At 41.3% G+C, this 12,234-nt stretch overlaps 1 protein-coding gene across 1 annotated transcript; it reads right to left on the bottom strand.

Annotated features, from left to right (window-relative positions):
* Positions 1–2,042: 2,042 nt before the first annotated feature.
* Positions 2,043–8,556, bottom strand: Ccdc127 (coiled-coil domain containing 127). Its single transcript, XM_032894844.1, has 3 exons — positions 8,441–8,556; positions 6,318–6,448; positions 2,043–3,143 (listed from the first exon to the last, which is right to left on the bottom strand). Exons 2-3 carry the CDS (start codon positions 6,436–6,438, stop codon positions 2,476–2,478), a joined length of 789 nt encoding a protein of 262 aa, XP_032750735.1. The 5' UTR covers positions 6,439–6,448; positions 8,441–8,556; the 3' UTR covers positions 2,043–2,475.
* Positions 8,557–12,234: the final 3,678 nt, after the last annotated feature.

The following is a 12,234-nucleotide window of genomic DNA, read 5'->3' as shown; positions in this document are numbered from 1 at the left end:
ACCACCAGAACCCCCAGGGACTAAACCACCATCCAAAGAGTACACATGGACAGACCCCTGGCTCCAGCTGCATATGTAGCAGAGGATGGCCTTGTTGGGCATCAATGGGAGAATTCCTTCATCCTGCCTGCCAAGGCTCAATGCCCCCATGTAGGGGAATGTCAGGGTGGGTAGGTGGTAAGCGGTGAGAGGGGGAAATACGCTCATAGAAGCAGGGAGAGGTGGGATGGGATAGGGGGTTTATGAACAGGAAACCAGGAAATGGGATAACACTTGAAATGTAAATTTAAAAAATCCAATAAAAAGAAAACAAGCAAGCAAGCAAACAAACAAAGAAGCATGAGTTAAGTGCTTCTCAACCACTCTATAATGGAACTGTTTTCTGGGTAAGCATTTTCAAGTGTGCTATCTTCTATACCGGACTGCCGGACTAGGCACCCTGCCCTGAGCAGATTCCTGAGAAGGGCTTGAGCTTTTCAAAGAAAGAACATGTCCCCGGAAGACTGTTGCCTCCTTGTCTAAGGAGAATATCTTGCAGATTTAGAGATTCACCTTATGTCCTTGGGCACTTCCCAGTACTCCCCCGCCCTAAGCTTCAGTTCCTGCTTCAGAGCTTTAAATGCTGTACATTCCTCTCAATAAACAGACCTTGACTAGGACACTGCTTGGTCTCGCTCCTCTTTCTCGCCCTTTCTCCCGAAGGTATGGGTCCCCCTCGACCCCCACAAATAACTGGGTCCCCGCTGACGGGGGCAGGGTAAGTGGGGGGGAACACCCTCATAGAAGCAGGGAGAGGTGGGATGGGATGGGGGGTTTATGGACAGGAAACCAGGAAAGGGGATAACACTTGAAATGTAAATTTAAAAAATCCAATAAAAAGAAAACAAGCAAGCAAACAAACAAACAAACAAAGAAGCATGAGTTAAGTGCTTCTCAACCACTCTATAAAGGAACTGTTTTCTGGGTAAGCATATTCAAGTTTGCTATCTCTCTATACAGTAAGATATGCACAGGGTGAAATATAGGATCTAAACACAAGCTGACCACTTTATTCACTTCCTTCATGGCCACTGACAAATAACGCACACACACAGGGTCCCACACCTGTGAGTCAGACACCCAGCTCACATCCATTCCAACAAAATTCTACCTATGACTTAGACAAATTGCTTTCTCCATATCGAGGCTCCAGATCCCACCCTCTATAAAATAAGGCTACGTGGAAAAGCTCACTTAACAGACTTCGGAGTGCATCCTCACACACGGCTAGTTCCCAGGAGTCTAGATGCTGGGAGTTTCCAGGACTAGTAACTAGCGAGAGTGGCTCACCAACCTAGACTGCTTACAGACTACAAGTGATCTCTAGCACTTGCCTTCCTGTAGGAATGGAACTGGTATGAAGGGTCACATGAATAGCCCTCCCTCTACTAAAATCCTGATAGTCTCCAGTGAGCTCTCCTGGGAATTTGTCATGTTTCTAGTAATACTTAAACTAAACAATGCTTCCTGTGATTCTACAGTGTAACCCTGGGTGGCTCCGTCTGGCTCCCTCTAGACTCTTCTGCATGCCTATTCTCTGCTGACTTTATCTTGCTATCATAAATCCTAGTCCTGAGGGCAACCATAGGTGGAGTCTTAGAAACCATGGCAAGTCATAGAATCTGGGTATCTTGAAAAGTTACCATTTACAAGATAATAGTACTTAGCTCATAAAACCAGAGTAAGGATTATATGAGTTATGTACAAAGGGTCAACTCATATAAGCTGTATGTAAATGCATTATAAGTACTTATCAATACATGCAAAATTATCAACCCAATAGTATAATCCACCCTTGTAATCACAGCACTTGGACTTGGGAGCCTGAGGCAGGAAGACTGCACATATGAGGCCCACCTGGGCTATGCAATAAGACTGTCTCAAAAGAATAGTAAATAATATTGACTGCATATCATTGCTAATAAATAACATGCTTATTGACCAGCTCAATTCTAAATATTCACTGGGGCACTGTCTGGGCATAAGAAATATTTGGTGGTGTTTTTTGTTTTGTTTTGTTATGTGTGTATGTGGGTGTTCCAAAAAGATAAATCTTGGTAATATAACTACTATACTATGGAATCAGAAAAGGGAGAACAATTATTAGAGGGATAAAACTGACAGAACATTTCTTAGAGTAATATTGTATTTTTCTTTCCCCAAGAACTAAAATGCATAGTTGTGCTTGTTTTGCTAACTATTAGCAGCTCAAAATGTTTCAAAAAAAAAAAAGTATCTCTAATAGCTGCATAGCATCATAGAAAAACATTATCTGCTAAGGCCCTACTGCACTGCTCACAGGGTGGAAAGACTTGAGTTCTCACAAAGGGTAGCTGTTCTGGGCCACTTTTGGTAGCAAAGGAACAGAGTAAATATCAGAGACCCCAGAATGCAGACTGCCATGGTGAATGACCCCCTCTGGCCTTGAGTTTCATTTCATTCTGATTTTCCTAATATGACCTTCTCTATTTTTTTAAATTTTTTAAGTTCAACAAGTAGTTCCCAATATTTAAGATACATCCACATGAGCTTCCCATTTTGGCGTTTGTTGGTGTTCCAGACATCTCCACAATGCTTATCATGCTTAAATATGTCAGACAAGCCAGTTGCCATTTCTAGGTCGGCAGCCACTGGATCAACAGATGTGCGCACCAGTAAGCTCTTCTCTAGCTGTAGCCGTGCACTACGGGGAAGAATCAGGCTACAGTAGATATTTTGGCGTTCCTCGAGAGCTTCTCCCACCTCCTTCAGCACAAGCTGGGCTCTCCTCTGCCAGTCATCCTCTTCTTCCAGGCAGCTCAAATAGGCACGTCTCAGAGGCTGACGCTGGCTTTTTTCTTGTAATATCTGAGCCCGTTCCTGTTCAAGAAGCTTCCTTTCTTCTGCCAACTTACGCCCCTGAGAGATAAGGGCTTCTCGAAAGCTGGTTGTTCTGTTTTGCTCTTTTTCCAGTTCCAAAGAGAGCTGAGCAACAGCGCGCCGGTGTTCCGAGATCACAGCGTGGTATTTAGCGTCAAGATCCTGCTGGAAAGCAGCTGTTTGCTGATGATACGCTCTTCTTGCTTTTTCTATTTCTTTTTGGGATTCCCTAGACCAAATCCAACCTGACATAAATAAAAAAGATGAGGAAGACATGTGAAGAGACATAACCAAAACCCTATGATTACTTAAAGAAAATACACAACACAGTAATGATAGTATTTCAGTAAAAGCCTAAGAATTCAAAGGGACTAAGACATTAAATCAATGTAGATTACAAAATAGGCAAAGTCCTTAGTCTAAAATCAGACCAGTGCTGGGCATTTAAGGCAGCACATACGACATCTCTGTTCTAGTGTCTAACATTTGTGGCTGGAAAAATTTATCACTGTTTTCCTTACTTTCAGTTATATGTTCTCCCTCACTATTCCATGACATTGCCAATATTTAAAAAAATTATTATGGATGGGTTTCAAATATTGGAAGCCCAGTTATCATCTGTTTATAGCTTAAGTCTGGTGGGTTTGCTGTTAGGTGAAGAAGTTCAACCTTAGGTTAGACTTGGTAGCAAGTCCTTGTAATCCCAGTACTTGGGAGGCTGAGCGAGAGGAGGATTCCAAGCCCAGGACCAGCCTGAACATGCAAACTGTGCAGGTGTCAAAGCAAAAACAGAAAAAAAAAAAAAAAGAAATAAAGAAAGAAAGAAAAAAAAAGTTGTACCAAGCCCAGAAAGATCAGATTTTAGTGTTATCTGAGGAAGACTTTAAGACAGCCACATAACTTCAAATCTCTAGTTATATAACATTCTGAACCAATAGGTTCCTAGATAAGTGGTTATTAGGTTTCAGAGGAAAGTGTGGCTATGAAGTAATAGTTGTCCTTTCAAAATGTGATGTTATCTTGACAAAAACAAGACCCTGAGTCCCATGCTGAGTCTGCATGAAGCAACCACTAGCAAAACTGAGTAAACAATATTATCTCTCTGTGTCCCTTTTCACAATTGTATGTGGTCTACAATGACCTCAAAACTGTCTCTTTTGGGGGCTGGAGAGATGGCTCAGCCGTTAAGAGCACTGACTGCTCTTCCAAAGGTCCTGAGTTCAATGTTCAATTCCCAGCAACCACATGGTAGCTCACAACCATCTGTAATGAGGTCTGATGCCCTCTTCTGGCCTGTAGGCGTACATGCAGGCAAAAAGCCGTATGATGTATACATAATAAATAAATATTGTTTTTTTTTTTTTAAAAACTGTCTCTTTTGACTGACCTGAGCTGTACTAAGTGATTAAGCTTGTTATACCAGACACTACACTTTTAGATATAAGATAGTTTCTTTACTACACAAGAGAAGAGAAAGTAGGAGAGGGAGAGGGATGAGAGAGGAAGGGGTACATGGACAGAGAGACAGGGAATAAGAAGGCACAGCAGAGACAAGGAGATATAAGCCTGCCAAAATACCACAGAGTTTTCAAAGTAAGCACAACCATACAAGTTTCTGAATTGTATTAAGAGTTATAAAACTTGGGGCTATGGATGTAGCTCAGTGATAAAGTTCTTGTCTAGCGTATACAAAGTCCCTGGCTTGATCATCAGAACCACAAAGGAAGGAAAGAAGGAAGAGGTAAGGGAGGGGAGGGGGAGGGAGGGAGGGGAGGGAGGAGGGAGAGGAGGAGGGAGGGAAGAAGGAAGGAAGAGGGAAGGAAGGAAGAAGCAGGGCTGGGGGATTGTTTGTGAAATTTAAATGATCAGAATACAAGTAGATTCTCATCCATCAATGGTTGTTAGTCAAGTAAGGTATTCATCTGCTGTTATTCAAGATCATGATGAAGGCGAGTTGATATTGCATGTTGCAATATACCTTCTCAAACCTATGGTAACTTACTTGTAGAAAACCCTTATGAGAATATAAGGGTAAAAATGTACCCCCGGTTTAGGCTGTCCTAGCCCACACCTATAATGTTGACGACTGAGAAGCTGAGGCATAAAGATTGCGAGTTTGAGGCCAGTATTGTGAGACCCTGATTTCAAGTAACAAAAACCCAACAGTTATCCCTTAATACATTGTGAAACCAGGATAATCAATATAGAGACATAAAACATTCTTCAACCCTTCTCAGTACAAAACTTAGCAACTTGAACAAACATAAAGGAAAAGCATCAATTTGGAGGTTATGAGTTGGTATTAAAGCTACACATAAATCTGAAAAATTCAAGGCAAATGAAAGGGCCTCTCATAGTCTCAAAGCTAACTCACTCAAAGTGACTAATACCAGTGAGGAGGAGAATCCACTTACAATCGTTACGTGATTTTAAGGCTTCCCAGCTACTCAAAGACCCACAGCAATAGACACCTTTTAATGCTTAGTGCGCTGAGAGAGGATGACTGGCAGGAGCCTTTAGATGGCATCCTCTAGTTTAGTCCTGGACTAGCAGCAGGAAATGCTTAGATTCCCTCCACAGTAAACTTCTGAACTGAGAAATTCAGGCACATAGAAACTACCGTACAGAAATGATCACTACTCATATGGGACGGTATTTGCTTTTGATTTACTTAATCTTCAGTTCTTTTTCTTAGACGACAACCAGGACCACAAGACATGAATAAACATAAGCCAGTTCTACATCAGTGATGTGTTCCCATCACAGGTGAAGACAGGGACTACGGTTTTCTCCAATTTTCTTTCCTACACTACGCCCACAGATTTTACACACACACACACACACACACACACACACACACACACACACACACACGCACGCATGCACACACACACACACACGCACACACACACAGAGAGAGAGAGCGAGGCGTGAGAGCGCCCTATGACTGAGTAAGCGTCTCAGTGGTGTTTAGTTAATTTAAATGTGAGGATTTCTAGCCTGTAGAGTAGTTCTTTTTTCATGGGCAAACTCACCCAAATACTGACTTTAAAGATACTAAGCATACATCCTAACTGGTTTTCTTTCAGGTCAGTTTCTCTGTAGGTCCCGAGGAAGGTAATTAAGGAAAAGAGGTCCCCTTAGAATAGTGAAGCAATGGGAGAAAGTTAAAGCCTATCAAACCTAACCCACACCAAATGCTTCTGCTTCATTTAATCCTCACAAGATATGCTACCTTCTAGGAACAGGTAAACAGGATCAGAAAGGCTAGCTCTGTCACAGAGTCGTTGTATAAGATAAAACTGCACTGTATTGGTCAAGTCCTTAAGCTGATTTTCTGCTGTCCGGCCCATGTAGCAACCCATTCCTGGCATAATTTTGGACCAAAAAACAAAATAGTCAAGAAAACCATAACTTACGAAACGCTGCCAATCCGAGCATTGGCACCAACAGAGCATAATTCCACTTGCTTCCGTCACCCCCATCAGCCCTGGGATTGGGCTGGATATTCCAATTTGGGGGGTCGTTTAAGTTATTCATGGGGCTAGACCTTGAAGAAAATGAAAAAGATACTAACTATATAAGAGAAAGAGTATAGCTATTATGATCATATCACTTATTTTTTTTTTTTTTTTTAGTTAAGAAAATGTTTTTCACTTTATGTGTTGCCCGGCATCCATGGCATCAAGAAGTTGCAATGTAGTGTGGGAGGAATACACTGTGTCTCAGGTGAAGTACAAGGAGAATGTGGTGATTTCTCCCTTCAGGTTCAGATGTACGGTTGTTGTAAATGATTAATACCTCGTATGTAACATAACCAAAAGAAGGCGTCTCGGCATGCCCAGTTGATTGGCTAGACATTCTAAAAGTACCTGAGAGATGCTTCTGTATGAATCGTAAGCATTTGAGTGCCTACACTGATTACTTATAATAGATCACAGACCATCCCAAACCCTAAAAAATTATGGGTTGGCAATGAGCTACACATATAGTAGTTCTACATTAATATTGCTTAATGTCAGAGCAGACTCAGCTCTCTCTTGGATTTACATAAAACTGGAATCCCCTATCAGTACACTTCTCAGAGTCTGTCTCCATTGTTAAGTTAGTGATGCATGACTGTACATGTTTCATATTGGTTGTCTCTGTAAGACTTTAATACAGCTGTACATAGATAACAATAAAATAATAAAAGTGAATCGACAAATAGGCATTTGCTTTATATGAGCTGTGGTTTGAAGAATGAGCAGTTTTCCACAGACAGAAATCCAAGAGAAGCTTCTTACATGTGGGTCATGATCAGAGGACTACAGAAATCCCTTGCTTCATATTAGGGTATAACTCACAAACAAGGCTGGAGACCAGTATTAATGTGAATTTACTAGTTTACAAACTAGCCAGGCAAGGTGGTGCATGCCTTTCATCTCAGAAGTCAAGGTAGCAGAGGCAGGCTGATCTCTTTGAGTTTGAAGACAGCCTAGTCTACATAGTGAATTCGAGGGTAGTCAGAACTATATAGAGAGTCTCTGTCTTAAATAAATAGAAATAAAATAAAAAGTACCCATATTAGATGGGTGTTTTCATAATGTAAAGTCATAAAAACATCCAGCTTGCCTATATGTAAAAAAATACAATAAACACAAAATAGTTAACCAAGATGCATGTCAGAAATATGTAATTCAACCCAAATTTTGAAAGTTTTAGTGTTTTTAACAAACCTTTTTTAACATGTAAAGATGAGCAATTATGAGCAATAAATATATAGCCAAAATACATGGCTCAAAACTTGATGGCTTATAGGAACCATAGAATTAAGTTTGGTAGATTATATATATATAATATATATATACGTATTATATATATATATATTTTTTTTTAAACAGGTAACTTTGAAAAACCTCCTACTATGTACAGCCAGCCATCCCTCAGATATCTGATGGGGAGCCCTACCTGACAGCAAAAGCCTTGAAGGCAGTCAAGGCTCCCACATAAAATGTTGTATTTGAATATAATCTGTTAAATATTTAGATTATCTCTAAATCACCAATACCTAATAATGTATAAAGGTGAACATTCAAGAAACAATTACAATTATTGGTTTACTTTTTATGCCATTTAATTCCACCGAAAATTTCAGCTATATTCGCTAGAAAAAAACTCTCTGAAAGTGATTAAATCAGAGTGCGCTTGCGATAGCTTTCAGGATGACAACAGGCCGGTCCCCGAGCTTCCCAGCAGCTGTTAACGAAGATGAAAGCGATGAATATACTTTCTAGTTCAGTATTCTGGCTTCTGCGTAGCTCAGTGCAGCTGCTCCTTGTCCAGCCACCAAGGGATCATTCCTACCCACAACAGAAGTCCAGGGCGGTAGCCCGCCCATTTCTTGAGATTCTAGCGCCCAACAAAATGGGTTCTTATGGAGCTTGCGTTCGCTTCCACTAGAACCCTACTTTCGTCTGTCCGGATCCTCGGGCCCGGAGTGTCTTGGCAAACGAGAAAAACCACCCAAGAAGCACTTTAAGGACATTGGTACCTCACTTACCCCTGGAGCAAAGCCCATCAGCTAAGCTGACAGCCTATCTCACAGGTACTGCCACCGCCGCGTTTGCAGAGCGCAGGCGCACCACCACTCAGGCGAGCCAGGAGGAGCGTGTTGCGCAGGCGCAGAGCCTTCCAAGCGCCACACCAGCGCGGCTCGGTGCGCAAGCGCAGTCTATCGCTGAGGCTTGCGGGAAGGCAAACATGGCTGGGGTTGGCGCAGTTTCGAGACTTCTTCGCGGGCGGCGCTTGGCTCTAGCTGGAGCGGTGAGTTAGTGCCACGGTATAGCGGGCACCAGGAATGCGCCTAATCCTGCGATCCCACCCGAGTTGAATTGGATCTGGGAAGGTGCAGCGGGCGGAAGCGGACACCGTCCCGGCGAAGGTCATGACCCCGAGGTCGCGGGCATGGAGTCTGGCCTTTCCCTGTCTTGGTCTTAGCAAAGTTCTCCAAGGTTAACGGGAGGGACCAGCCTGTGGCACTCTGGATGTGGGCAGATCTGCGAGTAATCCGTTGGTAGCCTGGGTGTGGACACTAAGACATAAATGATGAGCTTATAGGTTTTGTGTAGTGGTCTTAGCTACTGTTTTTAAATATCAGAGAGAGATTTGAAAATATCAGGTGAGACTTCTGCACTTGTTCATCCAATTTTGCGGCTTCTGTTTTGCATTGGAAGAGAGTCACAGAGTGTCTCAGGGCTGCAAGGATCCGAGTTGGTCTCCCCGGATTGTCAGATCTTATCTCAGTGTACTCTTTGCATATTATTCGTTAGATTCCTAAGGTTATATTAATGCAAACTAAATTTGACAGGTTGAGTTCTTTAAAGTGAACGGGCCTACCTACCTACTTAACAATTTAATGACTAAATGCCCCCAAGACATTGAACAGTATCTCTTGCATTGTGCATATAATTGGCTGCAATTGTCTGCTTTCCGAGGTAGATATTAAAATCTATGTTCAATTAAATGTACAAGGGTTACTTGGCAGCTATTCTTACAAGACCGGAAGACGTTTTCAAACATTGATAACTTTGCTGGTTTGTGTATGCTGCCGCAGACTCCTACTAACCCTTGGCCTCTGCAAGGAGGGTTTTAAGTACCGATCATTGAAGCGTTTTACAGGAAATAATAGATCAGCGACCTGTAATTGTAGCAGAATTGTAGTTTAGCAGAAATAGGTGAGCCCACCCCATGCCCAGGGTTCACTTCACACACTCAGGAAAAGAAAAAAAAAAAAAAAAAAAATGACAGTCTGAGCCCAGCTCTGAGTAATGCTCAAAAAGGAACAGTCAAGAATAGAAGATTTTTACTAACTTGTATACACCTTAGGTTTATGCATAGCATATGTTGACATCCTTAAAGTCCTTTCAGATCCCAGATCCTTAAGGGAATGGAGCCTAATGGCTGCTCAGTCCTGCTGAAGGAACATTTACATCCTAGAATTCTTTATTTTACTTATGTCTAACAGGCCTGGTTACTATACTCATATCTTTGGGGTATTTTTGGAGGCAACACTTCCTTAGCTAAATACTATTTTGTGTGACTTAATGTCTCCTAAGCAAGCCTATTAATAAATCCTTTATAAAATCAATTCTTCCACTTCATTTCCTCTACATCAGTATGCCATCGTCCTAGGCTAGTGCTCCGTGATTGCTCTGGAGACTAAGACCTAGATACTGACTTTCGTTCAGACTGGAGTGAAATCCCAGTTGAAAGTGAGAATGAGGTTCTAAGCATCGGAAACCAGGCTGCATAACTTTGTTTTCACAGGGGCACAACCAGAAGCTAGTTCTTTCAAACCTTCCGTAGTTGGATCATATTAGCTGCTAGCATTTTACCTTCTTTTCGGTGGTGCTTCATAACTGTTCTGTGGTTAAGTACCAGTAAACAGGATAATAAGACTGGAAAAGCAGAATTCACCCACCTCTCAATATGCCTTCTGGTTCTAAGAAAGTCTCTTCATGAGGATGGCTGTTCCTATTAAAATTCTGCCCTCTTAACTGAACGTTCATTGGCATCTGAAGTTTGTTTTTTTAATGAGGAATTTGAGTTTACAAAAGAACAGAATCGAGTTAGCAGAAAAAGAAATCTGTGACACCAGCTGAGAAATGTTGAAGATAAAGAATTGTTTTGTCCTGCAAAGGTTTTCTGTATTGACAATGCTTTCAAGTTACCAACTCGTCAGATTTATTTTGTCTTTGTTTTGCTTCGCATAGTCCCAGTGCATCAGTGACTCACAAACATTTACACTTGTTCAATTCATAGAAAAACTAAGAACAAGGACAGCTGATTTCCTGAAAGTTCACAGAATTCTTAGGGAAAACACAGGAAGCATCATAGTAGGATACATTCTTTTCTTTGGATGAGTTGCTTTTAATGCTTTACTGTATATCTAGAATTATATGATTTAGTTAGGCCTCTACGGGCAAACCATTTTGTTTGGCTTCTGGGGATCATCATAAAACCAGTGACATTCAATTCTTTATCGTGTGATGTTGTTCTTGGTTCATTTGAAGACTTCTGGCTTAGTATTTATTCATAACCAGGGTTTTAATCCGAATTCGGAGTTTCTTGGGGATTTGCCCCAAAGATCTTCAGATAGTGGGAAAAGTACACAATTTGGGTCCAGAGTTCTCACTGACCTTCAGTATTTTTTGTGTGGATTATGAGACTTATGAGGTAGACTCTCAAAGTTTAAGCTGTAGTCATCCAAGCCAGGGATAGATATCCCTGTGAACTGTATGTTAAGCATCTCTACTTTAAAATAATGAAATTAAAAGCTGTATTACAGGTGTTTGCGTGTGTTCGTTTGCACATACTGTATAGAAGTCAGCAGACACTTTTGACAGCATAGCTTCTCTCCCTCAGAGTGAATCCTGGGGATCAAGCTCATGTTCTTAGGCTTAGCAAGAAGCATCTTTGCCCCACTGAGTCATCTGGCCATCCCTAAAAGCTAGACCTTGTAATGAAAATAACTGCACATGTTCTGTTTTTTAATCATTACGATGAAGAAAGCTCTATAAATGAGACATAAACTATTCTGTTCAGTAATGGAAGCAATTTCTAAAATAGCGCTATTGTGCACTATTTACCTCCATTTCTGTAGCAAATAGGTAGGTTTTTAGACATCATTTTCTGAACGATAAAAGAATTTAGTTATCTTACACTACTTCCTCTCCCTGTGCCAGCAATTTTTAGATCTTCATTGGGTGATTTTATAATTGCGAGAATTGTGTAGAAGATGATTTGAACTGCAATGGATGGGATGCTAAGCATACTGAGGCCCTTTGCCTGTGGGGATAATTAGTAGCCTCTGCTCTTCTCATCCTCGCTCCAACTTCTTAAATTAGAGCCCTTGGTCAACTGGACAAGGTCTACGGGGCCTTTTTGTTACAGTGTAGTTAATTTCCTCATTCATGTTCATGTTTCTAAACATTTACCATAAAAATTTTTTTAAAAGCTTGCCTCGTCAATGAAAACAAGTTAATGGGCTGGATATTGTAAAGTTGAAGTCTGTCACATTTCTAATTCAGATTTACTTAGAAATCCAAGAAACTGTGTCGTAATTAGAATTATTAAAGTAAATATAAATGGGGCTAGAGACATGGCTTGCAGGTAAAGGCATTTGTCACCAAGCCTAGTAACTTGAGTTGTGGCTCTGGGACCCACAGAATCAACACAGATTGTCCTCTGACTTCCACTTTTGTTTATTGTGGCACGCACTCCCCTCCCCCAACCAACTATGACATATTTAGAGACGGTTTAAAAATGTGTTTCCCCTAGTGTTGCATACCTTTA

Source organism: Rattus rattus, chromosome 2 (assembly GCF_011064425.1).
Source record: "Rattus rattus isolate New Zealand chromosome 2, Rrattus_CSIRO_v1, whole genome shotgun sequence".
In the NCBI taxonomy this organism is placed as follows: domain Eukaryota; kingdom Metazoa; phylum Chordata; class Mammalia; order Rodentia; family Muridae; genus Rattus; species Rattus rattus.
This window is presented reverse-complemented; position numbering and strand designations above follow the sequence as displayed.